This window comes from Pleuronectes platessa, chromosome 10, assembly GCF_947347685.1.
Source record: "Pleuronectes platessa chromosome 10, fPlePla1.1, whole genome shotgun sequence".
Taxonomy (NCBI): domain Eukaryota; kingdom Metazoa; phylum Chordata; class Actinopteri; order Pleuronectiformes; family Pleuronectidae; genus Pleuronectes; species Pleuronectes platessa.
The window spans coordinates 8,097,394-8,116,129 of NC_070635.1; the positions used below are offsets into that span (position 1 = coordinate 8,097,394).

The 18,736-nt window shown below is 42.0% G+C and overlaps 5 protein-coding genes across 5 annotated transcripts; all 5 read right to left on the reverse strand.

Moving 5' to 3' along the window:
• Positions 1 to 311: 311 nt before the first annotated feature.
• Positions 312 to 3,543, reverse strand: LOC128449960 (trypsinogen-like protein 3). The gene is made up of 5 exons (XM_053433340.1): positions 3,507 to 3,543; positions 3,274 to 3,415; positions 2,171 to 2,424; positions 720 to 856; positions 312 to 512 (listed from the first exon to the last, which is right to left on the reverse strand). Exons 1-5 carry the CDS (start codon positions 3,541 to 3,543, stop codon positions 312 to 314), a joined length of 771 nt encoding a protein of 256 aa, XP_053289315.1.
• A 1,831-nt stretch (positions 3,544 to 5,374) lies between these two features.
• Positions 5,375 to 6,676, reverse strand: apoc2 (apolipoprotein C-II). The gene is made up of 4 exons (XM_053432937.1): positions 6,579 to 6,676; positions 6,244 to 6,303; positions 5,984 to 6,146; positions 5,375 to 5,868 (listed from the first exon to the last, which is right to left on the reverse strand). Exons 2-4 carry the CDS (start codon positions 6,287 to 6,289, stop codon positions 5,778 to 5,780), a joined length of 300 nt encoding a protein of 99 aa, XP_053288912.1. The 5' UTR covers positions 6,290 to 6,303; positions 6,579 to 6,676; the 3' UTR covers positions 5,375 to 5,777.
• Positions 6,677 to 8,878: 2,202 nt separating this feature from the next.
• apoa2 (apolipoprotein A-II) lies at positions 8,879 to 10,458 on the reverse strand. The gene is made up of 4 exons (XM_053432935.1): positions 10,344 to 10,458; positions 10,106 to 10,150; positions 9,535 to 9,766; positions 8,879 to 9,325 (listed from the first exon to the last, which is right to left on the reverse strand). The coding sequence occupies exons 2-4, from the start codon at positions 10,146 to 10,148 to the stop codon at positions 9,169 to 9,171; spliced, it is 432 nt and encodes a 143-aa protein (XP_053288910.1). The 5' UTR covers positions 10,149 to 10,150; positions 10,344 to 10,458; the 3' UTR covers positions 8,879 to 9,168.
• Positions 10,459 to 11,443: 985 nt separating this feature from the next.
• apoc4 (apolipoprotein C-IV) lies at positions 11,444 to 12,672 on the reverse strand. The gene is made up of 4 exons (XM_053432936.1): positions 12,204 to 12,672; positions 11,984 to 12,029; positions 11,820 to 11,904; positions 11,444 to 11,679 (listed from the first exon to the last, which is right to left on the reverse strand). Exons 2-4 carry the CDS (start codon positions 12,027 to 12,029, stop codon positions 11,478 to 11,480), a joined length of 333 nt encoding a protein of 110 aa, XP_053288911.1. The 5' UTR covers positions 12,204 to 12,672; the 3' UTR covers positions 11,444 to 11,477.
• A 2,449-nt stretch (positions 12,673 to 15,121) lies between these two features.
• apoc1 (apolipoprotein C-I) lies at positions 15,122 to 16,274 on the reverse strand. Its single transcript, XM_053432690.1, has 4 exons — positions 16,183 to 16,274; positions 15,768 to 15,837; positions 15,544 to 15,679; positions 15,122 to 15,439 (listed from the first exon to the last, which is right to left on the reverse strand). Exons 2-4 carry the CDS (start codon positions 15,820 to 15,822, stop codon positions 15,391 to 15,393), a joined length of 240 nt encoding a protein of 79 aa, XP_053288665.1. The 5' UTR covers positions 15,823 to 15,837; positions 16,183 to 16,274; the 3' UTR covers positions 15,122 to 15,390.
• Positions 16,275 to 18,736: the final 2,462 nt, after the last annotated feature.

Below are 18,736 nucleotides of genomic sequence, written 5' to 3' on the forward strand. Positions count from 1 at the left end.
TCCCAGTGTCCCCCACACAGCCGCGCGTGTGGAGCTATGATGTAGTGGGAAGGAATCAGAGCCAATTAGCAGCAGCTATTAGCCAGCTGTGGAATGGGTTTACTAAGGCAAATGAGGAAAAAGGAGCAATCAGAGTTAAGGGTGCATTAAAAACCATGAATAAAACATGAACAACATTTTATTTTATTTTATTTTTATTGTGCGCGTAGGATATATATGGCATTCCGATTTTTTTTAAGTTTTACTGGAAGGGTGACCTCTGAAAGTGTTGCAATATTCATAACCATGTCGTTATTTAATCAGAGATGCAATTAGTCCCTGCGGCCTCGTGTCGTGGTCGAAACAGTGGTCGGCACGAACGGTGGGTAGTGGGCCATCACTTGGTGGATCCAGTCGTTGTACTGGCACATCTTGGAGTAGACACTCGGGTCAGCTGGGTTTCTGCAGCCATGGTTGAACCACTGCACCCCCTGCAGCTGGCCTCCGCACACCATCACACTGCCGCCATTATCCTGAAGGGACAAGGTGGGGGGGGAATGAGCTACTCTGTTGTGACGGTTTATGGAAAATGCATCTAAACAAGTGAGTTAAAATGAAAAGAAAATGCAGTGATACACAGGAGGAAGACTGGGGAACGAGAGACAGAGTATTTAAAACTGCAGACAAGTGAAGAAATGCATATATATATATTTTTTTCCTGGGGTTGTGTATATTCTCACCATGCAGTTATCTGTGTCTGCTCGACCAGCGCAGACCATGCCCATGCTCCAGTACAGGTACTCAGGGAAAGTGTTCACACACGTCTGATCATCCACGACCGGCACGGTGATACACTTCAGCCGCTGCTGAGGCTCGTCTGTGTCGGAGAAGGATGAAGGTGAGTCATCTGCCCTGATTCTTTCAAACTAAGTACTTCAAATCGCGCTGGTGCGTCATCTGAATATATAACATCAATAGGATTTAGGTGTCGGGATATATACACCACCATTACTCATCAACCTGCCCCCCTCGCTCCCTTTCCCTCGCCTTCAGCAGGTCTGAGGATTAGTTTCAGTTTTGATGCAGTGCCACCACTGGCACCGGTGCATGAGGTCTAAACCTTAAATAAACACCATTTTCAAGGTCTTCCGCTTTTAATTAGTCTCAATCACTGACTGGGCATTTTGGCAGGCAATTAGAAACTCCTCTGATTACAGAAAGCCATTTTTTTTACTCATTATTAAAATAGAGCGTTCATGCCTTGTTAGCGCTGCGGTGACCAGAATGTTGATGAGCCGCCGATCAGAATCCAACGTTTCCCGGGAATCGTGATGAAACTATGAGAGTAACAGAGCTTCTATTTGTATCTTTCCAGTTCATGATGAATGCTCTAAAGAGGTCGATGCTACTTGTTCCAAGGACGTCAATCTGGGTAAGTGTTTTGAAGAGGACATGTGCCCCCAATGAGAGCAAGCATTTAAACAGTGAAGGTTTCACGTGTCAAGAATTCTGTAGTTATTTTTAATATTTCAGTTGCAAAGACGTTAAGGTTATTCTAAAGGTCATGGAAGGTCACGTGCCAGGCCAAGGAATAGTCCTGTAAACAAACCCCCTTGAAAAAAACAAAAATTGGGTTTTAAACGTAGTATTTTTGTAGGGATTAGATAAATGTGATTCAGTTAGCTTATCCTTGGCAAAGCTAGCCGCCTGCATGATGGTTCCAGATTCATAATTTCCTCCTCAAAAAAATACTACGCAGATTTCCATGGATCTTTGTGTGAGCACAGCAGTGACAAGGTACATATCTCACCCACCTGCAGAAATGCCCCTCTGACATCTGCATGTCCAATAAATAACCAGCATAGCATAAAACCCTCAGGGAACCACAGAACTAATTGATCCAGTAATTAAATGTAATAGAAAGGAAAAAAGTGAATGAGTTTATTTTGTCAAAGTATCCAACTATTGATTTAAAGCAGTTCTCAAGGGGGAAGGTTGGTTTGCAGTAGAAACCAGGAGCCTTCAGCTGAGATCTCACAGGGAAGCTGGAGTTTAAATCTTTGCAGGACAGGTAATATTTGAGGACTGGATTAGGGAACACTGGTTTATCTTGTAATTGCACTGAAGTCTAATGTGGATACAAGCTAATGAGGTGTTAAAGCCACAGTATAGCACTTTTAAATTCACTTACAGTGATTGGGCCTGGTGGAGCCCCAGCCGCTCACAGAGCAGATCTCCCCGGGCTGCGGGCAGCGGCTGGGCAGTGGGACCGGCTGGACGTGCTGGTTGAACTGGGCAGGCCGGGCCAGACGCACCATGGTGAGGCTGTGGAAGGGCGAGCGGTACGGGCTGTGACGGATCACCTCGGAGACGTGGATGTGCTGCTCGGTTCCTTCCTCCACCGTCACATCGTGGTCTCCCAGGGTTGCAATGGACCCGTGGGCTCTGGGATGAGAGGAGGGGATTTATAGAGATCTCTGAGGCCTCAGGCAGAAACAGGCCCAGGACTAAGGAACTGTAAACCTTAGTCAGACGAGAACAAAAGGCTAATTGGTGTTATTTATTTAGCAAGTGGAATTTTGCAGTTGTTCTGTTAACAGTGTCCAGTCTTATTAACACTAAGAACCACCTCATTTAACATCTCAACACAAAGACTCATCCCACGACTCCCTGACTGACCCCTCTGCTGACCCCAGGCCGATTATCATGTTATATTCTGCTGTTATTTATTAAATTGCATTACGACGTGTGCAGTGCTTCATGAATCACTCGTGAGAGGGAAACAGAAAACACAAAAACGTTCTGCTTTTTTAATCTCGTCAGAAGATTGTGAGAGACACAGCCGGAGCTGCAGGCTGAAGGTCACGAAGAACAACGCTGCAGCAATTGAATTAAACGTCAAGAAAAAATACGCTTGATTTAAATAATACATGGTTGGATTTTAGCAAAGTGGAATATATCAAGCACTTCAGTCGGGTTTCAAACATGCCCGTTTGGGATTTAACTGCAGAGATTGGGAGGAAATTGGATGCACGTTAAACTGAAGCGCGGCTATTAAGGAGGAAACCTTTTTGAAACACTTTTTACATTTTGTTTCGGAAAAAATTGACAAATCAAATCAATTTTTTTATATAGCACATTTAAAAACAACCGGAGTCGACCGAAGTGCTGTACAATGAAAATAAAATGAATAAGAGAAGATAAAAAATAAAATCTCCCTAGAAAGACAGAGAAAGTACAAATTCATCAGTTGCATTGAGTTGTTATTTGGCGTTAACAGCCACCAGTACCCACGTGGGTGCACAGTCAAAGGAGGTCACTATCCACCACTGGTCGATGAGAGCTCCGCTGCAGGACATTCTTCCATCGTGCAGATTCACCTGCCAGGGTCTGGAGTGAGGCGGGCACTCCTTGTGTTCCCCCAGGGGAGACGCTCCTGTAACACGATGAGAAGACACTGAAACCAGAAGACTTTTCTAATGTGGATTATTGAATATTCCAGACACAATGTGGTAAAGAGTATCTACCTGCCAGCCCCAAAGCGAGCACCAGGAGAAGATTCATTCTGCGCCTCTGTTGTTCTGTAACTGACGACTTGTTTGATCGGTCGCGTCTTTATACCTGCCAACTTTTTTATTACCTGCTTTATTACCTGACAGCTTCATTTCCAGTTTGGCTGTAAACTTAGCGATAACCTGAGGGATTTCAACAGGTCCACGATCAGCCGTGGAGACACACCCTGTTTCCTGTGACCTTTTTATTCTTGTCCTGAGATATGATGGTGTATGAAATTTACATTTATGAGGCTTATGAGATTTCAGTGTTTGTGCTTTGGGGAAGTTTATGTTGTTTTCATAGAGACCTGCTGTGCACAGCTTCTGTGAGGCTCCATTAAAACCCCTTTTATGGTCAGTCTGTGTGAAACCCTCTCTCTACAATAGACAATTATCTCACAGATGAATACACACTGCAGCTTCTGAAGCAATACGAAAACTAGTAATGAAAAAGATAAAGAGTGGAGATATGATTCACTCTGCTGGGAAGCTCTCATTAAGTTAATGTTTTACGACAGTGTTAATACATTTGTTAATATTTCACCATGACGCAGTTTTAAAAAGGGCTGTTTGAAAATGTCACAGATTACACAACTCTGAATGTTCCATGTTTGAAGACCACTATGATCGGAAAAGTGTCTTATCATATATTAATGGTTTCTAAATCCATGGAAGAGCAAGTTGTGGATCTCAGGCTTGAAAACAACTGGTTGAATGTGTCCCTGATGGTTTGATCACTGGGCACTTGGGATTAAAAAGGCATTTTGGTGTCAAATTAATAGTTTGTTGACTGAAAATAGACAAAAAGCCTTATTTGATTTTGGTGGTCAAGGGTCAAGGGTCAAAGGTCACCATCACGATAATCTCACAAAACACATTTTTGGCTATGAATCAAGAATCAGTTATCATATGTCAAGTTGGATGAATGATGAAGTGATCATCACAATGTTCTATAAAATATGTGTCGTTTTAGTGATTATCTCAATCGACCTCGTTTCCTGAAACTTGATATATAGAGTAAAAGTGAAAAGTACCTGAAAAAATATCTGCTGATTCACAATAAAGTAAATTAACTTTGTTAAATCAAATTGCCGTGACAAATCTAAAACCATTAGAATATAGAAATCCGGGCTGTGGACAGTTTAATACTATAAATGTTAGAATCCAGTTAGTTGAGTAAAGTCAGATCAGATCTGTCAGATTTCCTCTTCGCTCCCAACAATGTAGAAAATGTGTAAATCTTCAGTTGTGCAGATTTAACTGGTGTCAAACCAGATCGGTACATTGTTATTAGTTGAAAGAAAACGTGTGCAATTAATTCTGCTATAGTAGATGAATGCAGTTTGAACAGAGCTGCACAGTACACATCGATAATATTCTTTTAGAAGTATTGGAATATCATGGTGCCTAAGATGCATGCAGATGTTTGTCCTATGGCTCTTTAACACAGTAAACATCTTTTGTTCAGTTACACGCAGTGATACTTGAAAGCAAATCCTTTGTTTGTGTCGGCTGCAGCTTCAGAAGAGGCCACACGTTGTAGATCTGTGCATTAATTAGAAATCAGAGCTCGTCAGAATCCACAAAACAAACTTCACACAGTCTTTGTGTTTGTGTTGTTCATCTCTGTCGGTGTTCTCTGCAGTTCACGTGTCTCTTTTCATCCATTATTGATTGCGACATGGGGCCTGTGTCCGGGGGGGCCGCCTCAGCCCCGTGGAAGTCTGACGCCTCATCGCAGATTCACACAGATGTAAACACGTGAACATTTGACTCAAACAGGAGAACAACTGACTCCATCAATCGCATAATAAAAGTATCATTAATCCACCAGACACCAGTTTGTTTGTATAAATATGTTTATTTCAAGATAAGATACAAATAGTTTCAATTTATTCAGAGGTGGAACTATGAGGACACGAATTCACCAGTAGGTGGCGCTAGATCATAACGTTATTTGCATTTTGCTCGTTCTGACACCCCTGTGGAGAAATCCATGAGGAGATGCTGCTTCTTTTTCTTCTGCTTGCAAAGTTGTTCTCCCCATTTTCCTCCGTGCAAGCTTTAAGGTGTTTATTTAATACAGTCTTCATTGTGTGGTACGTTGATGGTGAAGATGCTGTTTGAGGTTGGGATGTTCGGGTGAAGTGAGATAAGAGGCAGAGGTCAGATTGTCAATTGACTCTGTAGCCTCTCTCGTCGAGCTTTTAAAGTTTCAGTCACTGGAAATCATTCGTTTTTTTTTTACTGCTGGGCGTAGAAGAAGTGGTAAATCTGGTCATGAGCTATGTTGGCGTAGGTGCTCACAACCATGGAAGTATCCAAGTAAATAGTCCTGCAGGTTGCACACAGAAAAAGACGAGTTTAAAATGTGAATCTACACTTTAGTTTTCATATTCTGCATTTGGGAAAAGGGAAATTTGGGAAAAGGGATTTGGGAAAACTCTTACTTTGCCTTCTCCTCCAGCTTCAGGCCCTTGATGCTCTCCAGGTATCCACTGGCCGTGCTGACGCCGTCCTGGTAGAGGGACTTGACTTTGTCGGTGATCCTGGTCAGAGTCCCCGCCTGCTCCTCCTCTTCGGTCTGCCTCGTCACACGGAAGCCTTCAGCACCTGAGAGAGAGAACAAACCACGATAAATAAGTCAAAGTCAAATGGAAAACAAACATGGATCGATGTCTCCTTCTATTTCAAACTGGAAATCACTTACTGAGAGCGAGGAGCGCGACGAGCACGGCAACGACCAGCAGCTTCATCTTGTCACTTGGATCTGTGAGGACAGAAAACAGTAACATTCAGGGCTCAACTCTTTTCATCCACTAGGGTGGGATGTTGTCACAGGGTTTGATATATATTTGTGTTGATATTTTCCCTGTTCTGATCTTTTCCCTCCTCCACGAAAACATAAAAAACCTTTTCTGACCTTAAACCTCAAAACCATCAACCCTCTTTGAGCTCTCTCTCTACTCGTGCACCGCATTCACGCGTTGTGAGACGTTTGCACCCTGAAAGTGAAGTGGAAGTGTCTCACTCTCTCGTACTCACTCTATTCCTCTCCAGAAACGAAGCTGAGGCCCTGTCGGCCCGAGCCATTTATATAGGAGAGTAAATGGGTTGACTTGTCGCTCCCGGAGCCAAAGTGCACTGTGTGGGAGATAAACCTGCTCTGTTGTAAGGTTTGTGTTTGCGGGACCATGTGTCACATTGTGTCTTGATAAAGAAACTGCATCAAAGGGGGATTTAGACGTCGTCAGGAGTCAGAAGTTTAATCTGGTTTGATTTGAATGAGGAGAGGGATTGAAGGGGGGGGGGGGGGTATTCCTAATACACTGTGATCGATGTTGTTTCTCCATTGATTGCGTCAGTAGTTCATTAATGTAGCACACTCATTAACCTTGCCCAGTTCACAAGCGTACAGAAGGAGGTCCTTGCATAACAGAAGGTGGTGCGTTCGTGTCCGAGTCCTAATAAGATGGCTCCAGGTCGAGAGGGTGTCGAACACGTCATCCGGGCTAATCCAGGTTATGACACATTAAGGCCAGTTAGATAAGATTGGTCGTGCCACAGCTGGAGGGAAGCTACTTGTCCTGTTTCTCTTTCAGCCCTCCTGTGAAATAAACTTGCATGACACAGAATCCATTTTCACAGAATTTACTAGCAAAGTTCCTGGGGCTGTTTCCGGTGTTTGGGATTTGTACATATAACAATTTCTAACAATAAGAGTATTGGGGATATCTCTTGCAGATTCTGTACCCTTTTTAAATCACCTATTTAAAAACCCATTTTTACAGACATGCCTTTACGAGATGACATGACATGACAAAATAAATATTTTAAATTGTGTTCTTTTTATTTGTAATTACTTGTTTTATGAAACTTTAGAGTTTTCCTATTCTTTTACTTGAAAACTATTTCATGAGATCCTTTCTTCTTTTAATCATTATGAAATAGTTGCTGCAATCGCCTCTGATTATTATATAGAAGTAGCGAGTACTTTGTCAACCCCGGTTTTTAGAGCTGTTGTATAAATAGAGCTACTAGTATTAGTAGTAGTAGTAGTTATTGTTGTTGTTGTACTTTGTAATTTTGTGTTTTATATCCCATTCCAAAGAAGTACTTTTTATTTACTTTCCAAAACAGTGTGTTCACTTTTTGTTTGTTCAACCCAGAGGTTTAGTTTGTTTATTGATGATAAATATTTGTCTCTTTAGTTAATAAGTACTAATGTTGTTGTTCTTTCAGGGGTAGAGTGAAGGTAATCACATGTTTGTTAACTGCTAAGGTGAAAAAGTCCCTTTTATTTAACCAAATGAATCAGAGATCACATTGAAATCACGACATTGTTAGGATGCGTTGGTCTGGTTAACCTCCTTTTAATGACACTTTTATCGACTCAGCAGAAGTCTATGAACTTCACAGCTGGCTGCGTAAGTGAAGGCTCAGTCAGAAGTCTTTTTGATGAGTAATTTTCTGTGGCAAGGCGACATGTCCCCCAGAGTCCTGAGTAAACAACCCTGCAGCCGGTCACATGATCCTCGCCTCACATGGCGTGTTGCCTGTGACCCCAGAGCTCTGGTCGGCCTGAGGACAGCTGTGGTCCCAGTCCGAGTCCGAGCTGGCAGTTTGGATTCAATCCAGATGATTCAGTGCTGTGACGGGTGTATTTGTAAAGGTGATGATTAAACCGGGTAAAGCCGTCGGTGCTTATACAGTTTGATACATTATCCCATCAGCCCCGGGCTCTTTGTGTCACGGACCCTGTCACTACACAGTCGGGGTATTTGCATCTTTAATCAAACTGAAGCGATGCAATCACTAGAATGTGTGAAATGAGGCAGACATTAAAAAGAAGTGGTGCTCTTCCAACCTGCCACCATTTCAAATGATCTGCCCACAGGGAAATAAATCTCTTGCCACTCAACATAGGAAATGCTTCAGTGAGTTTTGTTTCAATGAAATCACTGTAACAGCTCTGAGAAGTTATTAAACTTCCTAATGAATTACACTTCTGGAAGAATAGTTGTGTTCTTTAATGCATTAGTGATTTTAGGATTTAATATGGCAACGTTCCAAAAAAATATAATTGGTAAAAATATGAGTCTACTTTATGTGATCTCATCTCTAATTAGGTGTCTTTGTCACTGACAGTGTAAAGCACTCATTTAAAGTTTTAATTACATTTTTTATTTGATCTCATATACAGTTGTTGGAGTTTATGTTGTTTAACTGAAATGTATGTTCAGAATTATAAACCATTATATGATAGAGCACTACTGGTGGAGCCCTGAACCACTTCAGGTGTGAGTAAACCTTCAGCCTCATGAGGGGAAAAAGCACATTTCAAATAGTTTCCAGTTCTTTTTATTGAACACATTCACCCATATACATACACAATCACACACAGACTTTTGGTTAGTGTATCAAACACAAAATACTGTACATGCACAATTTGCAAAGGTGTTGGTTTGCCCTGTTTTAGCCTCTGCACGATTTGGCACTGATACTGATTTTTGGAAAGACGCCAATGAATGTATTTGCATTGTGCATTGCTCTTCTCAGCCTAAACTGGTGAAGTTTCTATTCGCTATGATCTACTACAGGTCGCTGACTGGCGGCTTTTTCAAGTCGGTTGTCTTTATTCAGCGGGCATGACCAGGTCCAGGTAGGCCTTGATGTGGTCGATGACGTCGCTCATGTACTGGCCGACCTGGGGACGCATGTACTCCTCGTACACGCCCAGCGCCGATGTGCGGGCCTTGTCTACCAGGGGTCCTGCCTCCTCAACGAGGCCACTGTGCAGAACAGGGAGAACACAGGGTTAAAGAAATCTCTTTACATCTCAGTGCCCTATTGTGTTACATAATCAGAAGAAATTGTGAATTAATATCAGTAACAATACAGTTGGTAAGTTAATTTGCAGTTGAAATTGACACACTCCTTATAATTGGGAGTTGCAAATAATTCCCTGAAACTAACAGTGTGGGGGGGCGGGGGCACTTACTGGGCAACCTTGACGACGGCCTGGTACGCGGGCTTGGCCTGCACATCATCCACGTAGGTCTTGGCGCTCTGTCCACGCTCGCTTTCACTGATTTTTGCCGCCAGAGGAGCAGCAGCCTCCTGGATCCTGCCGTAAGCGTGCATCAACCTCCTGATGAACATGGTTCTCATGGCATCGTACTTGTCGATAAGCTCCTGCGATGGTGTGGGAACCTCGCACAGGCATGTGGAGACTTGAATGAAAAAGAACGATAAGATTGACACGTTAAAACCAATAAAATCTGATTAGGATGTGTTCATTTGATAGAGCAAGCTATGTTAATTGCAGCTGGTTTGGGGTTTAGTGTGATTCTGCCTTTGAGGCCATTTTTTTTTTTCAGAAATCAGATTTATTTAAATAATGTTCATTATGTGAAATGTTTTAGCTTCAGCAGCTCAGTGTCATTTGAACTCCATCTTTATCTTGCAGGTCAACCCCAGAGAAAGTAAAAAGTAAGTTATTGCAACAAATAGAAACAAAGCTTCTACATTCAGTCATTTGCATCAAAAGTAAAAATCCAACTCTGTCTTACCCTGCAGGGCCAGGATCAGCGCCAAGACGTATTTTGCATTCATGTCTGAAACGAAAGAAAAAAGATATTCTCAAAATCAAACCCTTCTTCTTTTGAATCAATATTACTTTCCATAATTGAGAATTTAAACCTCAGAGGATAATAAAAAGAAAGTTGATGAGTCTGCAGAATACCAAAACTATTTTTGCAAAAATAGATGTTTCAGTGAACTGTGTGCAGAAGTAGAGAGAGAGGTTACCTGCTGCTGGGTTTGGACGTACAGATCCAGGACGTGACAGTCTTCTCTGAAAGCGAGTTGTCTGTAACTGGGAACTCACATCTGGACAGGATGATATAGGGGGGGACCGCAAACAAACGTCATCTGATGAGCAGACACCCACACGTCGACACACACACACACACACTCACGCACACACATGAGCACGCTCATGCACACACATACACCCACACACACTTTCACCTAAACAAAGTCCAGTGTACATGATATTCACTTTAAACACTGTATGTGGAAATATGACTTGGTGGTTATGCAATGTTTGTAAGTTTATCTGTTTTTCGTATGGCGGTGCACTTGGAGACCGCCTGATACTGGAGAGGTGTCACAGTGCAAGCATGAAATCACAGTCACATCTCTAAGGGCAAAAGAAGAAGAATAAACTTTTTAAAAACCTGCCGTGCTGCTGAAATTGAAGATAACGTTGATTAGATTAACTGTTGCTAGTCATTGTATAACATCGACTCCAATCAGAGTCAAATGGTCAGGAGGTCAATCAACCAGGACCCGTCTAGACACACAGCGCTGAACCCTAAGCAATGCATGCTGGGATTTCAATTCTAACCTTTCACCCACATACCCTTGAGACCGACTGCATGGCCGAAGGTGATAGATCATCTGCACCATTATGTTTTTCACAGTCTTTTGTTTCTCTCTCTTTCTTTTTACCATAATGTCTCACTCTCCCTTCACTGTAATTCTACATTTCAGTTAGCAGAGCTAAACCTTAGCAGCCACGGCCACAAGAGAGGAGATGAATGAATCACCAAAATCAATAAGACCAAAGGTCACCGAAACGTCACTCTGCAAACTCTGCTATTTCTATTGGACTCTGCAAAAAATGCTTGAAAATGATACATTTACATTTTTATCTAGAAATGTATTTTCCCTCTTATGAACTTATCTCTGCTTTGCTTGCAGGGAAAACTGAGCCTGTGTGCAAAAAAAGAAGAGCTGCTTTCATATAAAGTTTGAACTTATTCTTCCTGTATTGGATAGAACGGGTAGAGCCCAGTGGAAACCTTGAGCCAGGATCTGTTCAGGAACTACAGACAAGACACACGTGCCAAGAACAATACTTTATTGTCAGCTTCTCCTTTACATTAGATCGGTTGCATTAGTGGCTCTGAATGGCATGTAGCCGTCTAAGCGTGTCTGGATCTTCTCCCACATGGAGCTTCTGGCATTAGAGGCCCACTCAGCATAGCTGTGGGTCACAGGCTGGATGTGGTCTTCATAGTAAGCGCCAAAGAAGCCCACTGCTGTCGCCCCGTAGTCCTGGACTTTAGCTTTTGTCTCCCTGCAAGAAGCACAAGTACACAGATGAGTAATAAGATACACACACACACAAACACACACACACACACACACAATATCAATCGATGTGTCCACAAACTACATTTTTAGTGGTTCTGATAACCGCCAATCATCAGAAAGTACCTGGCCTTCTCCGCCAGCCTCTGCAGTATCCCCGGAGATTCTGGTGGTTCTGGAGCGAGCTTTTGGGCCGACAGTGGCTCGCACGCTGCAGGGGAGGACGAAAAGATGAAGCTGGAAACGAGCGTAAAGGAACTGAGACCGAAGACAATTTGTAAAAGCCTCACCTTGCATCAGTAAGACGAGACCGAGCACGAGCACCTCTGTATGCATCTGCCACAGAGATGAGATGTGGTCATTGCAAAATTCATTTTACCGCCCAAGTGAATCTGTTCACTCGATCAACAACAACATAATCACAACAAAATCACAGATTGCAAAGTAAAATGTAAACAGGGATTAACGACACAGCAAACACAGGCAGAGGAGGAATAATGGTGATTTTACCTTTTCCTCGGACTCTGGTCAGCAGAGGTTGAAACTAAAACCGTGTTATCAAGCCACTTTATTTGTATTAGGTGATCGAGTGCACATTGGTCCTGAGCAGATGACCACTTCATCATGTTGTTCTTGATTTCATCACATTGTTTTATCGACATAAAACTAAGAGGTATCACTGCAACAGCTCTTTGGAAGTTACAAAGCAACGCAAAGTTTCCAACTTATCTATTAGTTTGTCTCCAACTATTGTGTCTTTTTTCATGAATAAAAAGAAACAGAAAATGTTTTTGAAGTTCGACTAAAACGCCTTTAAAGAGATTTGGACTTTTACTCCTCTGGATGAAATTATCCAGATTTTTAAAGTGCAATTCAATCCCCATTCAGGTCACATGGGTGCTACAAATGAGGTTTTGAGGTTTAAACCATTGATTATAATTAGGATTTGACTTTTCTCTTCCCTCGCAAATGTTGGAAAGACACGTTGCTTTTTAAAATCCGCTCAAACCTAAAATCTTGAAATCTCTTCAAGATCAACATTAGCCGAGTTCATTCACTGTCCTGACGCCCATTGGTCAAGATACCTCAGCCCATTTGGCGGATGCTGTTATGTATCCAGGCCAGTCAAAGTCTCTGTTCCTGCAGGAGAGATATCAGTGTTGGTGAAGAATGGAGGGGGGGAGGGGGTCACATAGATAAACAGTTTCAGCCAAGCCAAGCAGTTCTGTGACCAGAGTCCACCTCAGGATCAATTTAATCTTGTCACTAGTCAGGCTCTGTGCTGGCTGCGCGTTCTGATCAGAGCGATGATGTGGACACGAGAGTTCATCACGAAGTTGCTTTCCCCACAAACCTGCGCTCGCAGCTGTCTCAACACACGGGATCAACCTTTCTAATTGTTTTCAAATGGTGTGACGGGGTTTGAACATCTGATCAGAGTGCGTGTGCGTGCGTGAGACCCTGACACGTGCCTCCCATCATGCATCAAAACAGACATATTTGTTATAATACACATTCAGTTTCCCCTCATTAGGTTCATCCAGACAAAACTAATGCAGCTAAGACTCCTGCAGTAAATTCTGCCTTCATGATATTCAGCTGGATTCAGCTTTATGTACTGTAGGTGGTTTGGATTGTATTGTGTGGGGGCCTTCCTGATATAAATTACATAAGAAATAAATATATAAGTATAAAGCACCAATTACAGTCTGATATTAGCATCTATTAACACGACTTCTAAATTAGACTGCATCTGTGTATATGCATTTAGCTTATATAAATTTGAATGTGACATGAGGGTTATTTTAGGCAATATTCATAATTATATGTTTTGGCTTACTTTATACTGCATGTTTCTACTTCAAATTCAACTTTATTGCGCCAGAAGGGAAACACAAGAAAGATTAAAACATCAAAATACATTAATAGATCACGTAAGGACAGAAAACCGACAGCCGAAAGTGTCATTGAAACCAAAAGTAAACGATATGAATCTCACGTTTTCAGTTTTTATTTGGCCGCTCAGTGAAAGCTTAAAGAAGGAGTCATTTCAGACAAAAGTTTTCAATCTCTGTGTCACGTTGTGTCCGGTTCATCTTCCTGAGGAGGTTCATCTTCCTCCACCTCCAACAGCTGAAGCACAATCTTTTCATGACAGGTACAGTGAACATCTGTACTAATGAAACTGCTGAAAGGGCAACAGAGACGTCGAGCTGGACTTTTCTGCGACACCTCACTGGGATCGAAGTGAAAGTGATCTTCATCTGATTTCAGCCCAGACAGTGAGCGGCCTGTGACCTGCGTGCACCAGCCTCTGACCTCCCTCGCTCTGTTCTCTTCACCGGAGTTGATTTCAGTGAACTGGGACGACCGATGGATTATTAACTCAGCATAAACAGTGACTTTAGCCCGGGAGTTGTGAAATGCCTGAAAAGCAGCCATGTTGGCACTTGCCCTTTGCTACCAGCTATTGAAACAAACTTTTATCACGATATTATCTTTTAGACGCTGCTGGCAATTCTTCAATTAGGTGATCGGCTTCGGAGGTCTTTCATTATTGAGCCTGGGATTAAACTCATTATTTGAAGTACTTTTGATCATAGGTTGATGGGTTGGTGTCTAAAACAAACTTCTTTGATTGACACAGTTTCATCCACATATCTTCACAGTGCTGTTAAGTTTTAGAACGAGCCACTTAATGTAATATTTTAACTTCCTCCTCTTAATACTGTTTTCAATAAAAAATATATAGGGCTGCTTACGTTCATTTCTCATTACTATGGAAATGAACACACCCGGATAACAGACACGTGAGTTGGTTTGTTGCCCCATGAAACACAATTAGATACATGTGAGTTTAAATGTGACATTGAAATGATCATACACATAGGATTTCACTGTTCAGGACATTTGTCCGGTGAAATGATACGTGAAAGGACTTTGGAAATTTGTCTGTTATTCATTTTCCATTTGATGATACCAGGCTGAGAGTACAAGCATGGAAACTATCATTATGAGCGGACTTAAATCTTATTTATTGGTTAATTAATGAAAATAAACCTCTAATATTCTAGCTGAAGCAGATGCGTAAGTAGAGATCTTTTCAATATTGATCCATTACTTTAAGTATAAACATGTTCAATGTGAGGAAATACAACACAAATACCTCTGCATTTAATTTGCAGTTTATGAAACCTGATACATTAAAAATAAAGAATCGGTAACTGAGCTCACGTAATGTGTCTCTCAACTAAAAAACGAAGTTAATACTTGTAGATGTTTTCATTGGCTCTGAATACAAAACTACAGAAGACCGTGTGTATTTCTGAATTTATTTTAAATTTCCGAGCCCTGTAATATATTTAAATATGGTCGTGCAGGTTGTTAACATGCAGGGGGTTTATAAAAGAAACACAGAGGATATACTGTTTAGAGGCCAGAATTCTTCATTTATTCATATCAAACAACATATATTCTTCCAAGCATTAAATTGAGCAATTTCATATTTTCTTTACAGGATAAATATTAATGTTATCACCGAACACCTTTTATTTTATTTGGTGGTACTATTCACGTTGCTGCTGGTCAAGAGGGTGATGTGAGTGATATGTGAGTGTCCATCGTGAAGATGTGTGTTTGTGTGTGTGTGTGTGGGGGGGGGGGGGGGGGGGGGGGAAACACCATCTCTTCATCTACTTCACTGAAACGAGTCCTTGATCTGCTGCATCCTCTCCTCGAACCAGCCGCTGAGAACGTCAAGAAAAAAAAACACACACAAGTCAGAGTTGAACATGCGGGACATTTGTGCAAATGTGCGGGGTTTTTCCTGCGGGTGTACACGCGCACATACCGGGTTTTGACTGCCGCGTCGCTGTTGTGAATAGTTTCAAAGGTGGACCTGGCCTTCTCAGCCATGGTCTGGCCCAGCTCGGACATCTTCTCCCCAAATCTGGAGAACTTGTCTTCCATGGTGTCCTCCTGAGCCTCTGCAGGGGACCGACACACGTTAAGGTTATTCACAGGAAACTCGTGGCAGTGACAGGTTTGTACTTACGGCGGACCTGTATATCTCACCTGTGTAGGCGACGAAGGCCAGCATCATTACGGCAACTGCGAGGAAGAGTCTCATCTTGGCTGCGAGTGTCTGAGCAGCAAGGCACAGAGACAGGTTGTGGTTGAAAGCACGTTTTTCACGTGGCAGGAGTTCACATAGAAAATATACTCTCTTTAGAAGCAGCGCCGCGGTACGTCAGCACCACGCCGGGGGGGACAGCTCCCTTATTGCGCAAAATCCTCTCTTCCTAAAAACGCAATAAATTTACGTCTAAAACCTCGCTTCACATATGATTCTCTGCTTGACTTTGATAACTTACTTGAAGAGATGAATCATATAATGATTACTGAGGATAATCTGATGTTCTAATAAAAGAAACCGTCAAAACTTCTCCACCTCGGTGAGGGGTTCACATAAAAAAAATGTGGAACTTACCTGTTTGTTCGGTCTCAGAAGGGGAATCAATCGGGAGTGTGTGAGCGCCTATGTGAGTCGCTTTTATAATCCTGCTCGACCCCGGCAGAGTGACGCAAAAACGGTGGATTTTAAGTCAACACGTACACGTGGTTACCTTGACGAGCCACTGCCTCTTTTATTGATCAGCGCCTCCGTTAACTGCATTAAAAGATAGTGATTATGATAAAGAAACTCTGCACAATAAGTCCTGTGCTCTGCAGGAGCGTGTCAGAGGCTGCGCAGGAAGGGGGGGGGGGGGGGGGGGGGGGGGTCAGTCACACATTTGACAACAAGAGGTGTAGAGTTGTTCATTTCAAAATCAGAAATGTGTCCTCATAGCTCACATCTAGTAGCAAAAATAAATCTAAGAACACAGTTTTTATCTATCTTTGAGGAGATGCCAGCTGTGTGGTTATGTCAGGGGATCTGGTTCCTTCAGGGGTCAGTGTTTAAAAAAGGTGTCGGTAGATAAGGTGAGACGTGCTGCTGGAGGAACATAGGTCAGTAGTGATAGTGTCATTATTACCACTGTAGTCCTCAGCTGTTCTTTGAACCTGTCGTGTTGGACATACACTTGTGTCAAACAGGCATGTATATATTGATCAGAGGGTTTTAGATTAAGAAGTCGGACTTAAGTCATGAATCATTCTGCAAAAGGATCAATATAAAACAATCAAAAGGCTGACTTTAAATAAAAACTATATGATTTGTGATTTTCTTTCTCCTTTATCTCTTGTTTTAACATGTTGTTTTTTTTACATGTTCATACTGATATTTTATTGTGGCCTATTGTATAACTGTCAGTGGATGGAGATGTATTATAATCCCTTGAATGAGTGACTTTTTTTTTACGTTATTCTTTAAAAGTTCTGATTTCAAAACGTGGGGTATTTTAAGTAGTAATACAGAAATATTTTTGGGGGGGGGGAATGAAGTAACTAATTAACAATATTATTGTACATGCATTGAAATTAAAGTAATTGTAGATTTTGGTCAAGGTGGAGCAAATTTGAGGGCTTTAATATCTTTTTTAATTTCATGTTGTCATGCATATTTTGTGTGAGTTATTTTAAAATAGAAAACTAGAAGTTATCCTTTAATAAACCCTTATAATATATAAAAAAAAGTAAAATAGACGTCTGAATTGTTTGAATTGTTAAATTAAACATTAAATTGGACTGGAAATCACAAGAACCTCAGAATTTTACAGCAAATTACTACAAATTATTTAATATCCGATTCATTTTCACAAACTCTGCTAAATCTTGCATAATGCATTCTGCGTGCTGGGGTAGAAGTCGTAGCCTGCAGACTGACGCAGACTTCTTTAGAATATCATCCCTTTCTTTTTTTTTATTAAATGCCCGACTTAGAATCCCATTGCCTCATTTATGTCTCTCTTATCCAGACCTTCCCTTTCTTAATAGGGAAGTAAATCAGACAAATCCAAATGTGGCCCATGTTGTAAGTTAGCATGCAAGACAAAACCGTAACGTGTGTGAACTGAAATAACCCCCTCATTAAAAACTGTGACCTGAGTAAGAGCCAGGAAGTCTGTCCCTGATAGTTAAAAGGCTTCACCGCCACTTAACACATCTACTTTCACACCAGGCACTCTGCAAAAGACCAAATGCACATTTATTGCCGATGATTTGAGCTATAAGATGCTAATGCTACGTTGAATGACCTCAGCTGGCGTCAAATCAGCTTTCACATGCCTCCACTCTCACACAATACCTCTGGAAGACTAAATCTCCATTACTTTTGTGATGAAGTGGGCAGTAGGTTTATGTATGAGCTTGTGCTTGCGTGCATATAATCTCCTCTTGAATAATTGAAGGAGGCACAGGGCGTGAAAGTGCATGTCTTGCGTGCTCCCAATTTGCAATAACAAGCTTACAAAAAAGCTGTTTTTGTGTTTGGCTGAAGGCCCCTGCAGAGCCTGGTGTTGTGTGCCAGCTCTGAATGGGAGGGAGAGGAAGGAGAGAAGAGCGGGGGCTGTAATGGGGGGGGTAAAATCTCTGCAGGGGTGTTATCAGAGGGGTTACTAGCAGTCACGGGCTTGCTAGCACCTGATAAATTGCTGGGAGTTTGTTTTTTTGTTGTTGCTGGGCACTGCTCAGGTTTCAGACACCCTATAAGAACAGACGGAGCAGAAGTGCTGAAACGGCAGGATGCTTGTGGTTTTCCTGTTTTTATTGTTCGCGTCTGGTCCTCGCGAAACAGCGGACAGTCGAGCGAAGGAGTTCCACTTGTCTGAGTTTCAAACAAGCTCCGGTTCCTGACAGGAATGATTTCATAGGGCACAAACACCTCTGTCACCATGTTAGTCATTCTTTCACTTTACATGCAATGCCCTATAACACAGAGAGAAATGGTAAACATGTTTTGTTGTGAGACCAAAAGGTTGTTTTGTACAGAGCAATAATTGCACAACTTCCACAGAGATGCAGGCCATGGTGGATGGTTTGTTTTCACTTGGTGCTGTGGTTTGCCACTCAAAGCGCATTTTGCCATGAACACATTCATACAG